General features: G+C 50.6%; 1 protein-coding gene across 1 annotated transcript in view; it reads left to right on the top strand.

Moving 5' to 3' along the window:
• The window catches only part of MARCHF4 (membrane associated ring-CH-type finger 4), a 105,551-nt gene that overhangs the window by 56,870 nt on the left and 23,652 nt on the right, over nucleotides 1-25,029 (top strand). The window contains exon 2 of the mRNA XM_054209242.1: nucleotides 16,271-16,426. Within this exon, the coding sequence (XP_054065217.1) occupies nucleotides 16,271-16,426 (156 nt within the window). The remainder of the gene's footprint in view (nucleotides 1-16,270; nucleotides 16,427-25,029) is intronic.

Below are 25,029 nucleotides of genomic sequence, written 5' to 3'. Positions count from 1 at the left end.
GCAGGGCTCGGCACACGCTGCCAGCCTGTGTTTGCTCCTCACGTCGCAGCTCTCCCCCCTCTCTGTTTCCTTGGCAAGCTTCACACCTCGCTCCCTTTCATCACAATTCCACCGAGGTGACCGCTTCCCCTCTGCCTTCCCTTTCCTGCGCTCTGGCCCAAGCGTCGCCTTCGCGTGCCCCAGTCACCTGCAGGCCGGGCAAATAAAATTGTTCCCGCGGTGACAAACGTGCCCGTATTTCTGGCTCACCTTGGGGAAACTCACTCAGCTTCTGTCCCTGTTTCCTCGCAATCTAATCAGGTAAGGGGGGAGGCAAGCTCCTCCCTGTAACGACAGGCAGATCTAATAGTCACAGGCTTGGATTATTACTTTTTTTTTTTTTTTCCTATTAGCAGTGAATTTAACCAGAAAACAATCCAGTCAGGAGCGACCTGGGCACCCTGCTCTCTGTCTGTAACATAGCCAGCCCTGAAACACGTGGCAGTACAGCAGAGCGCGTTTCAAGTCCTGCCCCCTGTGTGCTCATGTTCATCAGCAGACTGTTACCAGGCAGACTTTCATCTCCAACATCTCCAAAGAAATTAAAGAAAATGAATTAAATTAAAAATTCAAAAACTGTTGCTCACCTCCCAGCAGCAGGAAGGCAAAATTGCTGGAGATCCTGAACAGTGAAGCCCAGGACGCAGGTCCCACCTAGAGATGCTGAACGGTGAAGCCCAGGACGCAGGTCCCACCTGGAGATCCCACTCAGCTTCCCTGGCTGCTGGCAGAGCCCAGGGATGGTGGGCAAGCACAAGGAGAGAGTCTGGAGGATGCAGAAGGAGCGTTTCCACCTGCCAGGCCCTGGGGCTGTCAGAAGTCCTCCAATTTCTTGGGATGATCAGAAGTATCATCCTTGTGATGCAGGCACCTTGCCGGCAGGCACCATCACTTTCATTTCCCGCTCACTGCCCCTCAAAAAAAAAATATCTCTGGGTGAACTTGCCACCTGTGGAAATGCATGAATACAAGAGATGAAGGCAGACGTGGCTTGCGCAGGAGCCACAGATGCAGTCACTGGTCTCTGCCAAGACACCTCCACCCGGCTCTGCCATCCCCGGAGGCAGGGATCTTGCCGAGCACCAGCACATCGCGGAGGCTTGCACGACAGCTGGAGGTACTTGTTTTGGAAATGGAGTTAAAAAAAATCATCTCCCACTGCCCATTCCTTTCAGGAAGGACACAGAAGTCAGACTGAGGATTTGTGTGTAAATGTATTGAATAAGAGAAGCCCCCCAACTGGGTGGTTGTGCTGTATTAGAATAATTCCTTTTCCCTCAAAGGCTAAGTTTGTGTTCACATCATGCTGGCAGGGGTCTCTGAAGAACGCCCACTTAGACACCCCTGTGGGTGGACAGGGCTGCTGCAAGGCACAGGACCTTCCTCCAGAGCAGTCATGGGCTGCCCCAGTGCCCGGGCCTGGGACGCGCTCCGACTGCCAGAGCAGCAAAGGCACGCCAGCAAAGATCAGTGGCCATGCAGATGAGTGTCCAGCCACGTTTAATCATCTGCACTTCAACAGACTTGTTTATTCAAGATCTCAAAGCCCCTGACAAATGTAGGTAAATGAAGTTTCCGGTTGACCATGTGCGATGGATAAGAGCCATTACCCTGATACACAGAGCAAGGATCTCGGCATGGAGATTGACCCAAACCCAACGGCACATCACTGGCGGAGTTGCAGGAGGGAGAGCTGGGGCTGGGACCCGCTCTGCCCATGACGACCCCAGGCGTCCGTGCTTCCCAGGGCACTGCGGCCCATGAGGAGCACCGGCAGCTGCTGCAGATATTTACTATTCCTGGAGCATCACCATGAAGGGTGATGGCTGGGTAATGAGTTTCTTTAGTCTTGCCTGAATGCTTTCGGCTCTGCAGGCACAACTTCTCAGCGTTCGGCACCAAAGAGCAGATGAGTAGCTGATTACACACTACCCTGCCCTGAACACAAATCTCAACAATTAGTGGGACTTCTTCCAGGTAATGTGCATCTGTGAATAGGGATCATTTCTGTGCTCATCTCTACTGTTATGGTTTGAGGAACTCACAACAGTTTATTGTCATTTAGACAATTATTCTATCACCCGATGACCCCTCCCCACCCGGGAAGGGGAATTGGGAAAAAAAGAGGAAACCTGAGGGTTGAAATATAAACAGATTTAATAGAATAAGACTAAATAATTAACATTAATCATACTAAAGAACCAGTATTGATCCCAATACCAATATAAAATATACAAGGATTATACTCAGCCAATTCTATCAGCAGAAGCTGTGCACTCCCAGCAGGGACAGCAAATGTCGGACACTGCGAGTGCTATGGCTTTGGGAGGAAGGGAAGGGCTCAGGGGTCCAGCACCAGGGCAAGAAGTTCTCAGGATTGCAGAATAAAAAATTTATATTGAATGTGACGTTCATGGTATGAAATAATCCTGTTGGTCAGCTTGGGTCAAGTGCCTGGGTCTTGCTCCTCCTCATCCCTGCACCCATCTAGCTCTAAAACACTGAGACCTTGAAACCCACATACTGTAGCTGGCTATAAAGTAAATATTTTCACAAATTCAGGTCTTCTAAAAATGCAGTTTTCCCAGGTATTAGAAGAGAAATTAGTCCTGTATCACTCAAACCAGGACATCTACCAAAGCCAGTTCTGCAGAGGCAACTTTCAAAAACCTCTTAAAATCTTTATGGCATATCGAAGCCCAGCAACACCGCAATAAAAGATCTCAGCTCTTGGGAATTCTAGCCCTGACCACTTTGCACCCATAACACCCAGGGCAAAGCAATGAGAACAGCATCCTTCTTTCCTCTTCTCTCTCTGATGGCCCAGCTGGTGACTGTCTTGCATCCCAGCTGCTGGCAGCATGAATGGAGTAATTAGTCCAGCCAGAAGACAGCAGGTCATCATCATCAGGGAAGCGAGCTGGCCAAGCGTCACATTTCCATGTTGCTCTTAGCTTGCTGCATGAGGAAGTGGAGTAGAGCAGCTGGGTGGATGTAAGGGACAATCCCAACCTAAGAGCTGACTGCAAATTAGAAAGACAAGAAAGTCTCTACCTCTGGAGAGAGCAGTGGAGCGCTGTCTCAGTGCAGCTGAAGTGTCTGAAGCCCGTGGTCGGTGCACACCAACGTTTTGTTCCCAATGCTGGCCAAGAGCGGGTCGAGCTCTTGGCCAGCATTTTTTTGCTGGTGCCTTTGGCTTCGTTACTAAGGCAAAAGAAAAGCCCAGATGGGAGCAGGCACCTGACCCTTCCTGAGCAGAGACACAACTTGCTAAGGGAGCTGTGAGTTGTTACGGAGGAGACGTTCTTTCAGAGGAAGGCAGCCTGTCCCCTAGCTAAAGGAGGGTGCTGGAAGACCCATCACAGCCCAGTCTGATGGGACGTAGTTCACCAAGTTAAATAACCTAATCCAGGTGTGGTAGGAGGAACCTCACGTGGCAGAAACAGATTCTGTACCTGATACAGCAAATCCCATGGGGAGGGAGCAGGAGAAACAATTTGACAAAGCACAATAAAGACCAACAACAGAGAGGGTAGTAATTCCTATTTCAATAGGGCATCTTTTGTGCTGAAGGATACAAATGGTTTGGCCGCTGGTTGAAATTCAGCCACCTCTGGAGCGGAACATAGCCGTGCATAACATCTGACATTGCCTCAGTGGTGATGTATTTGTTAATATGCAAATTGCCAATCAGTATATCTTCAAAAGGTTATTGCAGAGTCAGATAATAAATCAGCCCTATGTAATGCTTAATATCTTTATGCGGACCGTGTCGAAACCTCAGAGCCCTTGCACTGTTTATGTACACACACGTCTCTCTGTGTATTTCACTCTTAGACACGCAATAAACCCGATACCTTTCTTATGCAAAAGGAAGACTGAAAGAAAAAACAGAAAATGGCCTCTGTAGCCCACTGTACTGATGTTACGGCTAGTCTTACATTTATTTCTACCTTTCCTCCTCTCTGTTTTATACTCTGTCTGTGAAAGGGAAAGCTGGATTTCCCAGCTGGGTAGAAAAACACAACAAGGCTTTTCACCAGGAGGCATAAGCAGGCAAAGACTGAAACCCATGGATTCCTGCAGCTTCTTATACAGGTGGCCCTCGGCCAGGGCAGCGTTGGAAAGTCAGAATTAATGTTGTGCAGCTTCCCCCCGGGACAGTGCGGCCAGTGCTGCCAGTACCTTCGGCTCTATCTTCTTGAGCTGCTCTCGGCTGGAAAATTGTCAAGCAAGGCAAAGGGATTTGGGGATTAAGCTGCCTGTTCTCCTTTCCCGTGGTTTATTTTTGCTGCACTTTGACTAAGTGGGCCTACAGGTTTATGAGCTCTGGACCACGCTCCCGTGGCGGGGGCGAGGATGGTGCCGAGAGACGGCAAGAGCGCGCTCGCCCCGCTCCTAATCCCAGTTTTTCCCCAGGGAACCTCACCTACTTTTCCAGCACCCATGATGCCGTGAAAGTAGAAAGCAAGTGAAGGGGCAACGTGACCGCTCTTGCCACAGCCAGACGGTTTGAGACTCCCTGCTTTTATCCCCTCCCTTATCCCATCCCTTGCGCTGGCTGCTCCACGCTGCCGCTGGCTCTCACACCGAATTCTCAGCCCCCTGAGCTGCCAGCCCTGCGGACACCTCCTGCCCCAGCCCCATGGGTCCTTCCCCAGGTCCCATTGCAGAGGTATTACCAGGGATGGTGGGTTTGGCCCGTTGGGGTCCCTGCACGGCATCCGTCATCCGTGCTCGAGCGCGTCCTGCAGGCAGCTGCTCCGCTGCCGCTCCACTCGCCGGCGCAGCAGACCCCTGCTGAGGAAGCGCTTTATATTTATGGCTGGTTTTTAGCTCGCTGCCAGTAAAGGCAGTTCAGCCTCATTCTCTGACTGCATCATTTCCAAAGGATGTGCCTCTGCCTCCAGAGCACATTTGTGCCAGCAAGCATTTTGACTTTCCGCCAAACATTTAAGTGACCTTATGGCAGGATTGGAAGGCAGGGCTCTGGAGCTCCACCACCCGCGGTCTTTGAGGGCCTCTATTCTCCCCTCTGCCACCTCCTTCATATATTTTTGTTCAGCATCTCTGCTTGCAGGGTTGCCTGAGACGATAAAAAGAAATGCCTTCCCCACTAAGACGTTTTGTAGTAATAAGGAACTTGATCTCACATAAATTGGGATGTTCTGAGAACCATTTTAATTTCTGCTAATCGGCAGATGAAAAATGAATTACTTCAGATGTCATGTCCTACTGCACGAGTCTCGTAACATTTGGAAAAGCCGTAACAGAGTTACCCGGTAATTGAAGGGCTCTACATGAGTGAACTTTGTAATTGCATATTCTTCTCCTCGAGTCTGGGAGGCAGAAAGGAAAAGTGGATCAGGCCACGTCTTAATGAAACAGCTCGGACCTGCAGCGTTACCGAAGCTAAAAGTAAACAAACCGCGCTCATTATTTTATATCACGTTTCCCCGGCTGCTGCGGCAGCCCTGTCTATGATGTGCTGTCTCCCACTTCACTGCCCCTCCACCGCTTCTGCTTTCACCCCTACTTCTGTCTTCACCCTGCCATCACCCTGGTTGTGCGCGGGGCCAGCGGCCGCCCCCGTCCCAGCACCACCCCACGTGGCAGGAGACACAAACGGCTTCTTTGGAGGGTTTCCATCTCCGAGCTGCTGGTCATGACCAGCCTGGGAAGAGGAGGAAAAGCAACTGCACAGAATCCCCATCCAGACCTGCTGGGATGGCCTGTCCTGCCCACCCCCCGTCTCTGCTCCCAGCTGGGAAACGCAGCCTTTGAGGGCTGGAAACATCTTGTCTGCACCTTATTATTGGCTTCCACTTATTGAACATGCACACAGCTCCCCCAGTTCCCCACCCTGCTGCCCTCAGTCCTGGCTGGGGGTCGCTTGAGGGTCCTACGGCAAATGGGAACCCCCAAATCCTGCGGTACTGTCATTTTCCTCTCCCCCACATCAATGAGCTCGTGGTACTGGCATGAAGCAGCTCTTGAGCAGTTGTTGCACTTTTGGAAGGAGCATCTCACTGCTGTAAGGCTGCCAACAGCACCTGGCCATTTTCTCTTTCATGATGGAAGCGGGAAGATGAGGCAAATACTACAGAATACAGATTTTCTCAGCTCTTATGGTTGAAGGGTTTTTCAGCTTTCTCAGGGAAAAAAAAAAAGAAAAAAGAAAAAAAGTCTATTGCTCTGTTTGTTTCACTATCTTTAAAAGTGGGATCTATCATCTGGAGAGTCAAACCAGCATCCATTTCTGTGGATTTGCCATGGCTGCTCCTCAGCGGCTGATGGCATAATGTTTTCTGAAATGCCCATTAGCTAAGTATCTTTATGAACAGCTTCCCAGGGAAGTAGCTGCAAAGTTCAATTTGCTGAATTATGAGCACGTCTCTGATAAGAATTGCATTATGTGGTACTTACATGCTGAAAGCATTAACTTTATACTTTGAACTTTTGAAATACGCATTGATGGATCTGATGAGGGCTGAAGCAGTAGAAAGGTGAAGGTCCCCAAGGATTAGAGATAATAAGGAATAATTGCTATCTTTTTTTTTTTTTCCCCATGAAAAAGAAGCAGTATATTTAGAAGAATTCTATTTAGTTGAGGCTTTTTCACTAGAAAAAGCAATTTAAAAAAAAATAATGGAAAACCTCTTTAATTGGTTGAAAATTTGTTACAAGAAGTCATAACTTAAGGGCACTTGATTTGTGCTGAAGAACTGTTTGGCTTCATGGAGTCGCATCAGATTTACCCCAGCATCCTAGGGAGCAAAACTGAGCTCGCTCTTGTATCTCACACAGAATAAATCCAAGTATTGTCTGAAATACTTTTATTTTTTTAATTAAGAAGAACCAGAGTGAAACAACAGTGGATTTCTCTTTCAGAAGAGACTAGGTTGCTCTAGCTTACAAAATGGATGTAGTCTACAGTAAATCTGCAGAAGTTTAAGGCCTCGATACTTTGGGTGAAAGCCCAAGAGCTACGGGCTAGGACAATTCTTCTCTGGGATGCTGAGGCAGCTCCGCTCTGTATTCAGGGCAGGTCTGGAGCTGAACTCACTCTAACACCCGAGTGCTCAGGAGTATTCAGGTATCTCGATTTCACATGCGCAGCACTGTGATTTCTATGCACTGAAGGCTCTTCACTTAATCGGTGCTATTATCACACCTGATGAGGCACAGCAGGTGATATCTGAGATGCTTGCTTTTTGATTCCTTGCAACTGAGCAACATTTAGTAAGAATTACTTAAATCAGCTAATCAAAAACATGTTCAATGACATTAGGATGAAGTGGGCTCTAGAACACCTAAGAAAAGTTATTTTTCTTGTGGAAAGCTTTCTGTGGAGAGAAAAGCAAATAAATCCCAATGTGATCTATGTATTGTAAGCTCTCTGCTCCTTGGGCTGTTGATTCCTGAAAAATCCTTTGTTACTCAGTATTTCAGGCAAGGTCCAACTTTGTTCTGGTGGAACTGGTTTTCACAAACCTTTTCTACTCGTAGTTTGGTGGCAATAGCTGAGACTGGCCAAGAGCCTGTGTGAGAGCTGCCGGAGCAAGGGGAGACAGTGGTGTAGCCATGCCGTGGCTGGGCTCTGCGAACACATCCGTGCACAGCCGGGACAGCCTCGTGTCTGCCTCCCCGTGCCAGGAAAATGGGATGGCGGGGCCGTTTGCAGGTGTCATTTTGATGGTGGTGCGTGCAGGCGGCGGCACGGTCCTTTGAAATGTTGGTCCTCCAGGTGCTGTTTCTATTGAGTAGGTTTTCATCCCCTAAGAAGGGTGCTTTCTGGCTTTAGGAAATTAAGTTGTGTGGAGTTTGGTTACCAAAAAGGACAAGATGGTGGAGCTGTGAAGGAGAGAAGTAGGGAGCTTGGTGCAGCGGGCAGAGCAGGGGGCGATTCACCTCCAACCCCCTGTCACCCGTGAGCTGGGCGAGCTCCTCCTGTCCATGCGTGGTCGCGCCACAGAAGTGTGAGGGCCTGATCAGGTACAGCGGGGAGACACCACCTCACTGCCTGGACTCTGCAAACTGAGGGCTTCCCTTTTGCCAAGAAATGAAGCCAGGGACACCACTGGCGCAAAGTGCTGGAGAAAAACTGTCAGGGCGGGTGTCTTCTCCTCTCTGAAGTCAGTAGAGCCCTTTGCTGTATTGCACAGAACGGTCCATTCTGCTGGGCACAGGGCAGGATCAGTCCTGGCTTCTTCTTCTCAGGTTCAGTGGCGGCAGCAACAGGTCCCTCGCTGGGTTATTTGCTCTGAGAACAACTGATGGGTCACGACTCCTGTTCTGAACAATATCCTCCCAGAAAAGCCTGTTTTTTGGCAAAACCTACACACAGAGACAAACCTCAGCATCTCCTCAGTCAAAGGGACCCTTAGCAGTGGCTGTCCCCAGTGAGAACCTGCCCCCAGCATTCCCATCCACGCTGCCCCCCTTTCATAGCCCAGTGGGACTTACATGGTAGGGCTCTCTGCCCATCACCTTTCCCTGGCCTGAAACCAAGCTGTTAAAATCCCCTGGAGCCCATTGCACAAAAAATACCCCATGAGTCTCTGTTTCTCAGAAAAATGTATGCTTTCTGCTCCTTTAAAGGACTTTCCCTTAAAGGAAATTGATGTTAAACCATGAGACACCTGGTTTTACCTGTACCAGCTCCCTTCGTCCTTTACCACTGGTGGCGGCGATGTGCCCAGAGCTGGTGGGTTGTGCCTGCCTGCGGGCACACACGTGGGCAAGTTACTCTCAGCTGAATATTGAAACAGCCCTAGCCAAAATCAAGCCCTTTTTTTCTTATTTTTTAATGGGAAGGGGTAGGGCCACGTTCAAATATTTCACATTAAACTCCACAACGTTTCTGCTTTGCTTTGCTGGTTCTGAGGCATTGTGCCAACATGCCCCAGCTCCCTGACAGCTCACAGGAAGCTCCGCGGAGCTGCGTTCAATCACCTTTTCCTGAAATTCAGTGAAGGAGCGAAGGCAGAACCGTGTGGCTGAGCCACCGCTCCAGACTGCTCCGAGGATGTCACCACAGCAAAGGCTTCTGTGGGACGGAGGCAGAGCTGCCGCCGCTCTCTAACGCACTGGGCTTTCCGCACCCAGGACTTCTCAGGCACCTTCCTCCTTCTTTCTTTTATTCCTGAGTGTTTATTCCCCATCTTCATTTGCCTCTCACCTGCCCTCCTGCCCTGCAGAGCTCTTTAAGGTTTTAGCAATTAAAGGGGAAAAAAAAGCCATCCTTTTTCTGCTCCCTGGTGGGGCCAAGAGATGATCTGTGCGCAGAGGAGACCCGTCCCTGCTCCTGCCCAGCTCAGCACGTTGCACCGTTGCTTACCCTGTGGCAAAGGTGGAGTACGGAGGTTGCCCTCGGGCTTTTTCAAGGCGTCACCCATCCCTGTTACTAAGCAGTGGGGATCCCACGGGGGCACATGGGCAGCGCTTTGGGGGTCTTGCTTCTGAACGTCCCGCTCAGAGGTGGCAGAGGAGGAGCAGGGCAGTTTGGTGAAGGGGGCAGCCAACGCCGTGGTGCAGCTCAGGGGCCTTTTGGGGCTTTTCTGTGCTCTGCTGACCGGGGCACAGCTCTGGGATGGGGACCGGCCAGACGCCTCTCCCCCAAATCCCTGCACCATTGTGGGGGATGGGGGCATGCTGTCTGCCTCCAACACAGCTGAGCCTCTGCTTTAACCAAAAAACCATCTTTTGGCTTAAAACATGGGCAAGCTTCACTGATGCCGTGGTGAGCAGGCCAGATGAGGTGATGGTCTCTTAGCTCTGCAGTGACAAAAAGTCCCAGAAACCCTGTGGGCATCAACAAGGCTCAGAAAAAAGAAAGTCTCCCTTCCAGGAATTCCCCCTTCTCCATCCTGTTTCCAAATTCTGAGCTGCCACCCCCAGCACTGTCTGTCCATCCATCCATCTGTCCTAGCGGTGGTGACAGGCACGAAATGCCGGAGATGGGAAGGAGCAGGGATCACTCAAGATTCCCCATGGCCGTGGTAGAGCCGAGGGCTGTGGGTACCAGCTGCTCAGCCTGAAAGTCAAGTCACTTGTGATAGCGGTGGGATGAGCGTTCCTGCAGAAGGAGGCTGCGGAGCAGGTCCCACCCTGCCCTCCCCCCCGGCAGCTGTGGCTGCAGCCTTTCATATTTTCATCAGAGAGGTGCAGAAAAAGCCTGAGTGGCGTGGCAGCCTCGGTGCTCCTCGCAGGTGCGGCAGCAGCAGCCTCCGTGGGCGGAAAGGCAATTTGTGCTGTTTTCGGAGGATCAGGAGCTCTGCAGACGGATGGCTTTTCAGTCAGGACTCGCTCTGGAACAAACATTGGGTCTCAGCTCAGGACCCTGTGAGATGTATCCCTCTCCTGTTCATCACCCACATTTCCAGACACCCCTAAAACATGCCTGGTGGTCCTGGAGGGATGCGTGGTGGTTTTGCTGGGTGCATTAAAGCTGAGCTGCCTTTCTGCTCGTGTCCAGTCTGTAGGCAGGGGGATGCCTGTGTTTTGTTGCTAGATTAGTCATTGCCCTGTTGGAGATAAGTGCCCCCTTCACAGGACTGCCAGAACAGCTAATACACATCAAAAATTGCAGAAAATCACAAAAAAGCAGAGCTGTGCCCCCGCCCCCCCGCCTTCTCCACACCCATCTCAGAGCCCCTGGGCCACCGTTCCTGGCTGTACAGCCGTGGGGATGAGGAGCCCCAGAAAGGGACCCACATCTCTACTGTGGCAGAGCCCCTCAGAGATGTGGTCCTGGCCCAGGGAGCTGCCAGGCCAAGATCCCACACTGAAAACTTGAGCCAGGCAGCAGCAGGCTTAAAACCATGTCTGAGCAACAGAAATCATTGTCCAGAGCTGGGTTTTTCTCCGGTCCTTTATGGGGCTGTGTTTCTCTTGCTACTTGTTGCCCCACCGGGGCTGCCTGGTATGGGGCAGCACTGCCTCTGCGTGCTGAAGGGATGCCCAGTCTTGCAGGGAAGCTGTGGGATGAGCCAAGTCCTGGTCACGGAGGTATCATGGCAGCAGTGGTGGCACCTGGGGGTGGGAAGGGAGCTGCAAAGAGTCTGGGTGATTTCTTTTTATAATCACTCGTGTAGGTTTTCCCGTAGGTTTTCCAGGTTTTAGGGAGCTACTTAGTCAGGGAACCCTTCCCCAAGGAAATTCTCTTGGCAAACTGCTGCCGATGTGGAGATTGGGGTCAGCACCCAGCTCTGCCGGGGCACCTGGGCAGACGCTACCCCACCGCAGAGCCCCACGCATAACCGTGTCCTGTGCTGTCCCAACACCATGGGAGGTGTAAGCCCAGTCACTCCTCGCTGGGTCCACACTCTGCATCGATCTCCCCCCGTGCTGGTCATGCAATATACATATACATATATTCATAGGTGTTTATTACGTGTCCCTTGTTGCCTGTTGATGGTTGAGGCTGTCGCACAGTGCTCGGGCACGGGAGGGTATTCACGGGAAGCATCTGAGATGCTGATAGTAACACGTGTGTTTAGTTGAAGAGGATGGAGGGGCAGTTCCTCTAAGTGTGTGTGAAGACAGAGTGATCGTTAATACATGTTTATTGAAGTTTACCAGCTCTGTAACAGTGGGTTTCTCTTTGCCATTGGATTTAATTCCTCTGTAATTATTTTCTTAATATAGAAATCATTTGGCATTTATTCGCCATAATAAAACTTCCCATTACATTTAAATTCAATGTGAAGATTTAAGTGTGTTTAGGAGACTCAGCTGAAGACCTGAAATTAAATATTCCTGGTTTTCTTTGCCAAAGAAGACAAACCCAGATAAATGCAAGCAGATCTGCATGTGCAGCTACTCCCGTGAGCAGTGGCGGCTGCATGTGCCTACCTGGAGACAGATGGTAGCCCTCATGATGTGGGTGACTTTCATCTTCTTCTCACCGCCCTTCTCTGGCCTATGGCACTGGTCCTGTGGGTGACGCTAATGACTGATGCTTCTTGGTACACCTGAGCAGGGAAAACACACAGTTGAGGAAAAGCTGCAGGTGTTAAGATCACCATCAGCCATCCGGCTTTGCTGTACAGCTTGCCCTGGTTTTCAAAACGCTTGCTTTAATAGTTGTGGTAGCAGGATGTTGCTAACGTGGCTCTTTCCAGCTGAGCTGGTGCTCAGGAAAAGCCCAGGCAGCAGATGTAGGTCAGCACAGCTGGAGCTGGGAGACCCCAGAAGGCCACGTCCTGGCCCAATGACACCATCATCCCCGGCCCTGACATGTTCAGAGGAGATGGGGTGGGCAAATTTGCTATAGTTAATTTATAGTTAAAAGGACAGGCCTGGGAAACGCATCCCATGACCGCCTGCTGGTGGGTGAGCAGCTGCAGCTTTGATAGCAATGCGTGGATGGGCTCCCAGCACTGATCAATGACAGATAAAATGGCCGGGCGAAACACTGACACCAGCACGCAATAGGGTGATGCTGCTCCTGACGTCATTGTTTTCTCCCTAGCTATACTAAGAATCAGAAGCGTACGCTGGCAATAATATTTTTTTTTCATCCTTTCTCAGTAGGCTTAAAATAGCAGGGCCCAGATAATCATTAACCACTTTGACGTATTGCAAGGGGCAGGGATTGGGAATTCGTAAGGAGCGGACAGAGCTGGAGAAAACCTGCACTCCCGGTGCGTCTCCAGCAGTAAAGCCAGTTCAGCCTGGCCTTGCCGCTGCTGCTCCTCGAGACCAGCTCCCATCACAGGCAAAACCAGGGAAGAATATTATACATAACTGCTTAATATATTACTCTTCCCAAAAGTAGGGAAGAGCAGTAATATATGGGGAAGAGTATTTCATCCATATGTTGAGAGGGTTATGGCTGAAGCCAGAGATAGCCTTCCTTTTTTGTTGCCTGTGGTTTTCCACCTTTGACATGAACCCTAATTTAGACTTGGATAACAACAACAAAAAAAGGCAGGTTCCCTGAGCCCTAAGCCCACTTGGTTGTTTCAGGGGAACAAGATGGTACTGAGCAAGCTGAGATTGAAGCTTGCAGCCGGGGAGCATTTCTCCACTAGATGCTGATAAAGGAGAAATGATGCTTAGGCCGATCCAAGTGACGGGTTGTAATTCTACAACAGAAAATTGTAAAAATAAGTGTTGGGAAGTAGACCCTTCAAAGGGTCTTTGGAGAGCAGACCCCAAAGGGAATTGGTAGGAGCGCTGTTGTTTGAAGCACTGGAGAATATGTTGTGCAGAGCTGACTTCTACAAACCTACAGAAACAGGCACGGGGATTCAATTTCCATCCCTAATTGCTGTGATCTGCACCTCATTTTGGACTTGCTTTTGTGTGCACGTACCTTGCAGCAGAGGTCTCTGTACAGGGAATCCTTCATGTGTATCACAGCCAATGGACTGTTCCCGAGCTCACTGCACAGCCGGCAGCGAGACTCTTTCTCCTTTGCTGTACAAAGGATTTATTCCTTTAATATGCCCCTGGTGTTTATTTTTCTGCTGGTGCAGGAGTGCGTGTGTGCATGTGGCAGTGTTTTACGAATGCCTGCTGTGGACAGAATTGGGCTTCGCAGTATGCAAAAATAGCTGCGCGCCACACACAAGGACTGGAGTAAATGTGATAAATCAGGTTTTTACTGGATTTGCAAAAATCAAGAAACTGGGGGATTCATCTCCACAGTTGAGTCCTGAATTCTTGCAGGAGCTGGCAGGACTGTCCGAGTTGGAGTGTCCCAATTAGGGAAGGGGGACCGGGCCCCCACGGTGGTGTAGGACGTCTAGGAACATCTCTTGGCTCTGAAGAGACAAGCTTAGATTTTGTAGACTCATTTAGTACAGAGCCCTAGAAGCCAATGTAAGTCCATGCTGCAGCTACAGCTTTTCTCCTCTACCTTCACCTGGAGGTTGTTGCTCTTAGTTCCTGCTCTGTTCTGTCCCGTTTCTGATTTCTCATCACCAGTGCTTCCAGCAGCTCGTTAGACAAAACCCAGGTCCCTCACTTGGCTTTTTGAGCTCTGCAGGAGAACCCGGTGTGTGGTGAGGTGGAACGGCAGGGACACTGTAGAGCCGGGAGGTTTCAGCGTTACCTGTTCAGTGCTGGGATCGCACTTGTGTGCTGAGGAGTGAAGCTGTTGAGAAAATAAAGCAGCAGAGACTGAGATGAGGAGGGTAGACCAGAGAGGCACAGAGCAGAGGTCCTTGTACAAGGAGAGCTATCAGTGTGGAAGAAGTTTGGCGAGCGGAGGAGCTGTGCTAAGCCCTGATCCCTCCCCTTTTGCATCCTGGCTGGCAGTACGTGCTCATGCAAGTTCCTTATCACAGTTGTGCCTTCCCACCTCAGTCCCAGCAAGGGGCACAAACATGCACAGCTGAACCTGAGCCCCTCAAACCGCACCTCACATGGGGAGTTTGAATGCCAAATGTTAGTGCTCCTTCCCACACGCACCTTCCTCCCATCTAATCCTTCCCTGCTTCCCTTCTCCTGGCTTGTCCTGTTGCACCTTTCCAGGTGAAAAAGGTTCAGGGATCCTACAACCCTCCTTGCTCCCCCTCTCCCTTTGCGTCCCCTCCAGCGTGCAATGAAAACCAGTGGCAGGTAGAGCTGAGCCTGGTTTTGTAACGTAAACAGTTATTTACAGTTTTGCTAAAATTTCATGGAAGATGACGTTTTTAGGTCACCTAGCTGAAGCAAATGAAATGATTAACATGTTTGCATTAGGTTTCCTAAAAAAAAAAAAAGTATCACTCTTGCCCAGCGTGGTGCTCAGTTCCTCAGGTTCTGAGACCTGAGGTGGTACCCTGAAAGCAAAGGCAGCTTCCCACCAGGGTTAGCAAGGGCAGGATCTGGTTTCCTAACCCAAGGCAGCTGGGATGGACGTCTTTTGCTGTCTCCAGCAGCCTCAGACACCAGGCTGTGTTATCCTGGTGTTCCATCAGTGGTAATGATGGGGCTGATCTAGGGGGTATAGTATCCCTCGCCAACACTGAAAGCATGATGCCAACCTTCCCCATCCCATAGATATTCTCATTCTGCCTTTAAAAGCTTTTAAATCTTAGAGCACAGCTAAATACACAATTGGGGTCTATACTGTGGCTTTTAAACACTAAAAGGTGGGGAGTGAAATGTCATGGCTCTGTTTTTCCTTAAATAAGCAATGGTAAATGACTGTAAAGTGAGGTCCTGAGCTTGTGTGTGCAGAGGGGAATTTAGTCCCATGGTGAACAGGACTGGATCAGAACAATATTGAGGTTTCCTGGATACTCCTGTTTAAAGCTACCCCAGAAATAAGGGAGCAAGCCAGGAGGATCAGTGTTTCAGCCACCACTCATAAATGTCTGTGTGTCACAAGCCAGGACACAATTTGTTCTCCACATTGTTTGCTTCTAGGGTGAAAATAGCCAGCCCTACGGGCTATCCATCAGTGTGACTCACTTTCGGGACAGACTGTCTGGGGGAAGGGGATGAGGAGGGTGTGAAATTTGAGGACCTTTTCCCTGCCGGGCTGCGGGTACACAAAGACCTGGACGCAAAGCACATGTCTGCCACCCATGGTCAGGTTCATCCCTCTTGGCCCAGGAGCACTGGGAAGGGGACATCTGCGTCTAGCGCTGCAAACGCCCACTGCCTGGCACGTCCTGGGAGGAACCGCATGGCGCTGGGCTCAGTCCAGCTCCTGGAGAGGAGCCAGCCTGCGTTAGCCAGCCACACAGAGAGTCCAAGGGTCGCTGTGTTTGTCCTCCCCCTCCTGCCTGGCTGGGCTTGAGGAAGCCACCCCGGGCTGAGCGGGACACCAGCCTGCAGCAGAGGCTGTCTCCCAGCCATCCCCACCGCCAACCTCATGTACTAAAATAGGTAGCAGAGAGAGAAACCTGAGCAGTGAAACAGGGGCATCTGGTTGCCAACAGATCTGTGTCCACTGGTTGTGGTCTAGTGTGGGTCCTCTGGTGTCTAGTAAGAGCTGTGCTCACCTAGTTTTTCCTTCAGCGGTGATATTAGGCATCTCTTATCTACCCAACTGTCGCTTTCCACAAAAAAATATAGGACCCAAGTATTTGAAACCATTACATCCCTGTCAAGCTCTGTTCACATCAGCAAAAAATTATTAGATGGAAAATTATTACCTAAGCCAAACTAGCTAAAAAGGAACAAAGAGCAAATGGGTGGATGATGGAGCTTCTGTCATGCCATGCCGTGCCGCGCCATGCCGTGCCTGTGGGAGGAGGAGAGCCTCACTGATGCTGTCGCTCTTTTTCAGGGGGAGTTGCTGAGCCCGTGTCGATGCGATGGATCGGTGAAGTGCACGCACCAGCCATGTCTGATCAAATGGATTAGCGAGAGAGGCTGCTGGAGCTGTGAGCTGTGTTACTACAAGTATCACGTCATTGCCATAAGCACAAAGAACCCTCTGCAGGTAAAGGTACTAGACACATTTCAAAGTCTATTTATTCTCATTTCTATTTTTGTTTCTGGGAGCAAGTGGATTTTACCTGCGTGGGTTTTCCTTTCCTGTGCACGGTGATCCGTATGTCTGAGACACTTAGAAAGGGTTGTCGGGGTCTGGTCCAAAGAGGCCCCATGTTCTGCTTGGTGGCACTGGGGGCATCCCTCGGGAGTCTGCTCTTTCTGTCCTTTGACAATTCCCACGTTCACTCTTGCCTCCTGTTGAAAATGCCAGTAACGCCTCACAATCCCTCAAATGTGTTCATCCACTGGAGACCACAGGTATGCCACCGTCCCCAAGGGCAGATGGGCATGGAGCAGTTATGGCATTTGCTACAACAGCGCACGCAGTCTGCGACAGAGCAGCATCTTGAGACTCCACGTGTCTGTAGTTGTGCCCTTAATCCCGATCTCCTGCTGAGCCTCCTCTGTGTTGGCATGAGGGATGGAGAAGGTGGATGGAGGGCTCTTACAGCTCTCCTCTCTGATCCTGCCGCCCTTTTCACTTTACTGCTCCCCCATGATCAAATACATCCTGGCGCAGCGCAAGGGGTGTTGGCTGTGGTGGTCTGGTCTCTCCCACCCTGAGTCTCAGTGGACATTTGCAGATGTTCACACAACAGGTAAAGCACATCTCGATGTAAGTGGCTGTGAAAGGCACCAAAGCACCCACCTTCTTTCTCTTCCAAGTTCACTGTGGTTTAATAAGCCCCACTGCAGGCTGGTAATTTAAAATCAAGATTCAGAATGGGGAAAACTGTGTGACTGTTAAAAATGGGATAAATTATCCTTAATAGTTATTGATTTGTTGTGGGGGTGACACCTGAAGATGGACTAATTGCTGTATGCCTTTGCTGAGCACCATTAGTGCCTTGGATGTAAGGAAGCACGTTACATCCAGGCACTATTGCTTAATTAGCATCATCTGGACTGGAGAGACATTACAGCGGCACACTGTGCTTTAGAGACTGGGGCAATGTCTATAAGGATGCTGGTCTGTTCAGCAGCTGGTGGAGGGCTTTGGCTCTCTGCTGGTTGCTCTGCTCTCTAACAAGAGGCAAAGACTTTGCCAGGGATGGTGCCTACTTGTACGGGGATGTGCGGGGATGGGGAATGCAAAGTCCTGCTCTCTCCTCCAAACTACGATCTCTGTGTGTCTTTTTCCAGGCCTGAGGTCACTAACCACGGTGAGGAAACAGGGACAGCCCTTTAGGACTCCAGACTTAAATGAAATAGTGAAATTAGCGGGGCAGCATGGGGAAATTTTTCGGGGGGGAAGAAAAAAGCCTGCCTGCTCTCTGCAAGTCCCTAAAGCTTCTGATTCAATTTTCCACGTGCTGTGGGCTGGAGACATCAGTAGTTTCATCCTAAGGTTTCATCCCAGACCCAGGGTGTTTTAATTTCTTGGCTCTAGTCACTCAGAGCAGATTGAAACACAGGAGGGGAGATGTGGACAAAGCAGTGTTTGTTTATTTCTGGAAAACTGGTCCATGAGTGCCCTAATGCTTTCTGTGCCTCAGATAGGGGTGCGACGCTGCGCAGCATTGGAGGTTTGTGGGTGCAGATTTATGAGCGTGCGTGTAGCCAGCACTGCCTTTAATGGATGACCTCCAAATGCTCTGCACCTTCAGGTGGCTCAGGGCAATGGGTCAGTGACTTTCCTCCTGCTTTTCACTTGGCTGAAATTTATTGGAGCTATTCACATACAAGCACTCCCCCACACACACACTCAAAAGCCTGCGCAAAGGATTGCTCTTTTTGGGCTCCCCTATTAGAAAGTGGCCTGATCTGCTGGCCTTTGTCATGAACACAAAAACTGAGTGGCAGGAGCAACTGAGTGAGACAGCTCAGCTCCGGGAGCAAGGGTCCTAGAGGACCGTGCAGACCCTGGGCTGGGAGGCTTCACATCGCTGGCTTAGACTTCACAGCACTTCTCGCAGAAGCACTAGGAGATTTGGAGGGTGGGAAGAAGCAACTGGATTGAAAAGCCACTTGGTCTGGAATTAATGCGGCGTGTGTGGAGTTACAGCTCCTGGGTGCCTGGGCCAGCTGTCTGGTGCCCACACAAAGGCACTTCTGGGAAGCAGGTGCTACACTAGCATTAGCATGTGAAATCCCGTGGGAAGTGGCTTATGTACCAGGCCTGGACTTACCATGAGGACTAAGGGCTCAGGCCCACCATAATCCATCACCTCACACACCACCAGGATTTTCCTCATTCCTCAGTGACTCTTACCATCCTCTGATGCTGGGAAAAGGAGGCAAAGAGGACCCAGGGGCTGTAATGCCCTGACGCTATGTGCCATAACAATGTGCCAAAGCATGTGCAGGTGGGAAGATCATCCTTTCTGCTTGGTCTTCACCCCACATGTGGATAGCAGGAACGACCTGGACATACAGCATGTCTCTAAGTGAAGCAATAGTCCCTGGCCCTTCTTCTCAGGGTCTGCTGGCACTTCTGCCCAGCTTGATTCTTAAAAGAAAGCTCTGAATTTCTCAAGCAGAGGTTTTGGAGGGCAAATGCTGTAGGAAATCATGATTGTCTGTTTGTTCCAGGCCAACCGTGATACAGGCAAGGACCACAAAAACCTCACCCCCTTGTCAAATGAAACCAGTTTGGGTGATGCTCTGAGCCCGGCTAGATTTTAACCAGCAGCATGGCCTACCTATCTATCTCCTGTGTCCTCTCATGTGACAGACCACTGGAAAGGCAAACCCAGGCAGCTGGCAGGCCCTGGGCTCTCTGCAGCATGTCCAATTGGTCCAAGCAGAGCAGCACACCCGACACCCACATGTTCCCCGGGTTCTGCACGTTTCTCTGCCCATTTTGACATCTGATGCACATTTTTTGGAGTGCCTAGGAGCACAGCATGGGCCAGATGTGTGTGGAGACTCGTGGCGTGGGCAGAGAAGTTACAGCCAGGGGAACAGGGTTCATGTATAATTAACACAGGCTCCTTCCAGCCTCCAGGCTGTTATGATATTTTGGCAGAATGAATCTCTATAAATTAACACACACCCCCATCCCTGGATTGCAGACATTTAAGAGCAAAGGTCTTAAAGCAGCAACACTGCAAACCTGCTGAGACTGGGGTATTAAAGTGGTTGGACAGCATGGCAAGTGTCCTGCAAAGCAGCAGTCAGACAGTAAATGAGAAAAAATATTCCACCAGCTGTGAGCAACGAGAAGATCCAGAGCTTTTGTCCATCTGTCCGTCTGTCCATCCGTCCGTCCATCCATCCATCCATCCATCCATCCATCCATCCATCCATCCATCCATCCATCTTCCTGCTCTCCAGTCTGCCAGTCACTGAGATAGGAGTCATGGGCATGGAGGCTTTAAATGCTCCTCTCCATTGTAATATTTGTGCAAAGCCCATGACTTTAAAAATGCCCTGAAGACTCAGGGTTTTGATAGCACTGCAGGCAGGCACTCTAGTGCTGATACACAGTGGAGTAGGTACCTGCCGTGATGGGACTCTGCAGTGGGTCTCATCTATGCAGCTCCTTTGTAGCCGCTGCTGAGCCACATTCACTCTGATGCTCTGATTTTAGCAAATACAAGATCCATTTGAACCAGCCTCCCCAGACCTACAACTGTCTGCAGTCTCAGGGAGTTCAACTCTGCTTTACAGTTGTTATCACTGACTCTTTGTGTCTTGTGCATTGTTTCAGCTCCAAAGATTCTCAGTTATCCAGTGCTGGGGCTGGGATCCGGTCCTAGTTCTCCTCTGGCTCTATTTTGACTGTGGTGATGCTCTGTTAAGAGCTGATCAGTGTTCGTTTGTGTGGCCTCTTCATCCGGATTCACACATCCGCAAGAAGTAGACGAGGTCCGAGGGTGCTTGAACTTCAGCCTGAGCTCCTAAGTGAAAAACCTTGAGACAAGTTCACTGGGGTCTCCTGCTTGTCCCAACTTGCTGCTGTTGGGTGTTGAGCCTCGGCTGGTCCCTGCTGAGCTCCAGCTGCAGCCTCCAGCCTGCAAGCAATGTGTGCAGTCACGGCAAGAGAGACTTCATGGCCTGTGTCTCATAAAGGGGGCTTTCCGGGATACCGATACTGTAGCCTGTGTCTTACCAGATGCTCTGGCACACAGAGGGCCGGGAGTTTCATCACTGTACGTTTCCATTACATGGCCATAGTGGACCCTCCTTCCTCCCTGCTGCCTTTCCAGTATCTGAATAAGCCACAGCATGCTGTAAATGTACAGCAGGGAAGCTACCACAGCTGTGACATAACTTTGCTTGGTGAATTTATAAAAAGAAAAGCCATCCTCCAAAAGATAATTGAGGAGGATGGCCAGGGCCTCAGGACAGCAGAGAGGGGAGAGCCAGACCTAAGCGGCGCTGGGAATGGTCCATCCCATCCTTCTAGGAAAAACCTCTGCTTGTTTGTAATCCCAGGTCCGAAAATTAAATTGCTGACTAGCACAGCTCAGGATGTTAATGATACGTACTAAGGGGACGTGTCAGATAGATACAGCAATAAAAATAAACTGAACTGCCTGAGGCAGGCATGGGGGAGCTCTCAGAGGAGTGTAGGAAGGCTTTTCCAGCAAGCAAGTCTTCTTAGCAAGCTGCTGCAGTAAGACACAGATATCTTCTGCAGGCAAATATCTGCCTTCGATCTGTTCATGCTGGTGCTTGGGAACATTTGGAGACTGCTGGTGCCAAAGAAAGGGAAATACAGAACAGGCCTTAAATACTCTAGTAATGAGGTTATTAATCTGTGTTACATTAGCAGTGGGGGGGTTTCACTCGCAGACCTCTGAGCGGAAGCACTAAAGCAAACAAGGAAACAAGTTTGTCCTAAGTACAACACTTAGGTGCAAGAGAACAAGTGTGACAGGACTGACAGGCACCGATCCCAGCCTGGCCCCTGGCTAAGGTCATCGCAAATCTCAGATCTGGGCTCCCAAGAAACCCTTGCTGAGAAACCTGGGTCGCAGAGCTTTGTGATTTGGGGAAAATGGGGAAACTTGGGGAAAATGAGTCCAAGAGAGCATGGTGATTTGCATGTGCACATCTGCGTGGTGCACCAAAGCACTCAGCCAAGGCGGGTGGTAGCACAGGACAGACAGACGGCTACTGAGTGAGGGAGGACATTTCTTCAGAATGGTCTGGAGGGCTAGAGCCCTTTTTCCAGGACGGGTGGCAAGCCATCTGTTATGGTTTCAGCTGCAATAGAATTGATTTTCTTACTAGCAGCTGGTATAGTGCTATGTTTTGGATTTGGGATGAAAATAGTGTTGGTAAAACACTGATGGTTTTGGTTGTTGCTCAGCAGTCAAGGCCTTTTCTGCTCCTCATACAGCCCCACCAGCAAGTGGTCTGGGAGGGCACAAGAAGTTGGGAGGGGACACAGACGGGGCAACTGACCCCAACTGACCAAAGGGATATTCCATACTGTATGACATCACGTTCAGCATATGAATCTGCTGAAAGAAGAAGGAAGGGGGGGCACGTTCTGAGTGATGGTGTTTGTCTTCCCAAGTAACTGTTAGGTGTGATGGAGCCCTGCTTTCCTGGGGATGGCTGAACACCTGCCTGCCGATGGGAAGCAGTGAATGAATTCCTTGTTTTGCTTTACTTGTGCCAGTGGCTTTTGCTTTACCTATTAAACTGTCTTTATCTCAACCCACGAGTTCTCTCACTTTTACTCTTCAGATTCTCTACCCCATCCCAGCTGGGGGAAGGGAGCGAGTGGCTGTGTGGTCCTAGTTGCCAGCTGGGGCTAAACCATGACACCATGGGAGAGCGCTGCTTGGGCAAGCTCTAAAGCCATTGTAAGCCTGGAGCTCACGAAACTGCTCCTCTTATCCTGCAGGGGCCTTTAAAGCTTTCTGGTACCACCAAGTCCTTAGTTCTGCCCTGTTCAGCACTGGCAGAGCATCTGCAGAGCTTTCTACCCACCTCAAGGTCACATTCCTGATTGACAGCCTGGGTGAGCTGCTGGTTGTTAAAGGCACACTTCAGTACAGCTCAGTGGCTACCTGGGACTCAACAGTCATTATCAGCTGAGGAAAGAAGGGTTCAGGTTTAGGTCTCTCCCCACAAGGTAGGATTGCTTGACACTGTGACCTTGCTAGAGCTTGAACGTTTCAGCTGGAGATTTGGAGGGGGTGGGCTGCGTCTGCCGCCAAGCATTCAGAAAAATAGCTTTGGGGGTTTCAGGGGTACCGCTAAAGGGACTCTGCAGCGCTGCTGAGACCTTTCTTTGCAGCTCTAGTGGTGACTCGAGGACAATAGGGTCACCCACTAAATCCCTGGTCTGCTGGACATAATGATGGTGGAGAGGGGTTAGGAAAATAAGTGATTTTCTAAGGGCTGTTATGAAATCTGAAAAACACATTGCTATGATTGAGGTGGGCTCCCAAGGCCACTGGTGCAGGGACACATCAGGCCCAGCTCCTGCAGCTGAAATACATCATCACGTTCCACCTCTGAACAGCTCTTGGACCCTTCTTGTGCTCTCGCTGGGTAACATGCTTTATCTTCTGTCTCACCCCTTTTCTTCTCTCTGTGCAAACCTCATACCCTAAGATGTGTAGCGAAAGGGAATTAAAAGATGAAAAATAACGACTCCAGTTATTGGTGGCTCGAGGTAGATGTGGGTGCTAAACTGCAGTTCTCAGGGTTGCCAGAGAGGAAATACAACATTTATTACTTGCAAGTACTTTTTTTTTTTTTCTGGAAAATATTAAATTCTTCTGCAAGCTGGTTATTTTCCCCAGTGTTCAGCTCTGACCCATTTACCTCCTTGCCAGAGGGTAATCACACCCCAGTGCCACCTCCCGAACAGAGTCAGGACTGCTGCTGCGTGTGTCTCTGTCACTTAGTGCCAGAGGCCTGGGGAGAGTCTCCTACCCCCTGGCATGACTGATAGACTCCAGCCTCTTCATTATCGCTGCAGCAAGCTTCCCGGCAGCTGCTGCCAGCTGAGCAGCATCAGGCAGCGTCCCTGCCCATGTTTCAGCCTCTCTATTCCCAACCAAAGGGAGCGGGGTTTGAAGTTTGCACTCAGGTGTAACTTCTCTGTGCTCTGAGCCCCCCCATCCCCTTTGACAGTTGCACCTAAGCCTTCCCGTCTCTGCGAAGCAGTGGTGCTGGTTGTATGTGGCTGCTAGTTGTAGAAAACAGCTCCTTCTTCTTTTTCTGTCTTTAATTGCTACCTTGGAAGGACCTGTTGCCACCACAGGCCTTGCTGTGTGCCAGACAGATGGTGAGGAGCCAGTCCATTACCTCCTCGAGAGAGAGAAATGATGCAGAATGATTAGGCTGGCACAGGCGCACACGGGTCAGCGTGAGGCACCTACAGTAAAACCTTCGCACGCAGCACCAGGCTGTGCGCTGGGCTCCCTGCGCTCCCGGCCCCTCGGCCTTTGCCGGAGTTAGTGGAAGGGGAGATGAGGTCTGGGGAAAGCTGCAGGGGTGAAAGTGCAACCCCACACACTTAGCAACTCTCCCCCGCCATATTCCCTTGGTCTTGGAGCTCTGAGCTGGTGGCATTGGTTGCAGATTTGTCCTGCATCTGGTTACGGTACTGTTCAGGATGAAGCTGAAGAGCTGATGGGAGCACAGCAGCATAGCTGCTGATCCCACCCTCAGAACCCAGATTTGGGGGTGATGGCCACTGGGACGTCTGTTGCCCGCTCTCAGCTCTGAGGTGGCCTTTGCTGTGTCTTATGAGGGGAACAGAGTGGCAGAGCTGTCTGTGGACTCCAGCACCCTCTGACCCTCCCATTGTGACTGGCACCACCAAGCTCCCAGCCCTCAGAGGAGCACAGTTCGCTGCCTCAACTTCTTCTTGGCACAAAGAGGACACTGGCGTGACTGGATTTGGTGGGGGCATGGGGCAGGTCGGGCTATGGCAGAGTGGACATGGGCTGTTGAAGGGATCACTGAGTGTCCCCAGTGCTGGGTGTTTGCCTTTGGCTGGGCCAGCTGCTGGAGCGGATGGCAGGAAGGGGACTGGTGGTAGCTGAGCACAGTCCTGCCTCAGCGGGGAACAGATTCTCTTCTGTTCAGCAGCTTTATGGCCACCTACTCTGTGCCCAACTATGAAATAAGCTGGTACCACCCCCCTCACTGTTGCTGCACATCCCTGACATATGATTTGAGGGCTGACTGCCCTTGCAGGACGTAAGCCAAGGAGCAAGGCTGGCAGAGGCAGACACTTCAGCTCACCTCTGAGCCAAGCCAGGCAATCTCCTTCCAGTTGCAACCCACAGGCCTCAACCTCAGGCTGAAGTTCTTGTCTGTTCCTCTCCAACGGCGGCCCTTTGCAGGGGAGTGCATTCGGCTCAGGGGTTTGGATATTGGACTGGTAGAAATGCCATGCATTCCTGTACCAGCACAAGTCACCGGTTGTCCTTGCCCTTCAATCAGGGTTCAAAGTCCTCCCTACCTCCCAAAAACCACTGGTCACTCCTGGCTGGCCTGGGTGTTAAAGGAGGACCCAGCAACTCAACTCCCTCACCCTGCAAAAGGAAGGGACAAGGCTTGAAGAGTGACCCTGATGTCCCAGGATATCAGGGTGCTGAGGGCTCGCCAGAGATGACGCCTCACAGGGAC

The sequence above is a fragment of the Rissa tridactyla genome, chromosome 7 (assembly GCF_028500815.1).
Source record: "Rissa tridactyla isolate bRisTri1 chromosome 7, bRisTri1.patW.cur.20221130, whole genome shotgun sequence".
Taxonomy (NCBI): Eukaryota; Metazoa; Chordata; class Aves; order Charadriiformes; family Laridae; genus Rissa; species Rissa tridactyla.
The sequence above is the reverse complement of the archived record's forward strand: the minus strand, read 5'-3'. Positions and strand labels throughout refer to the sequence as shown.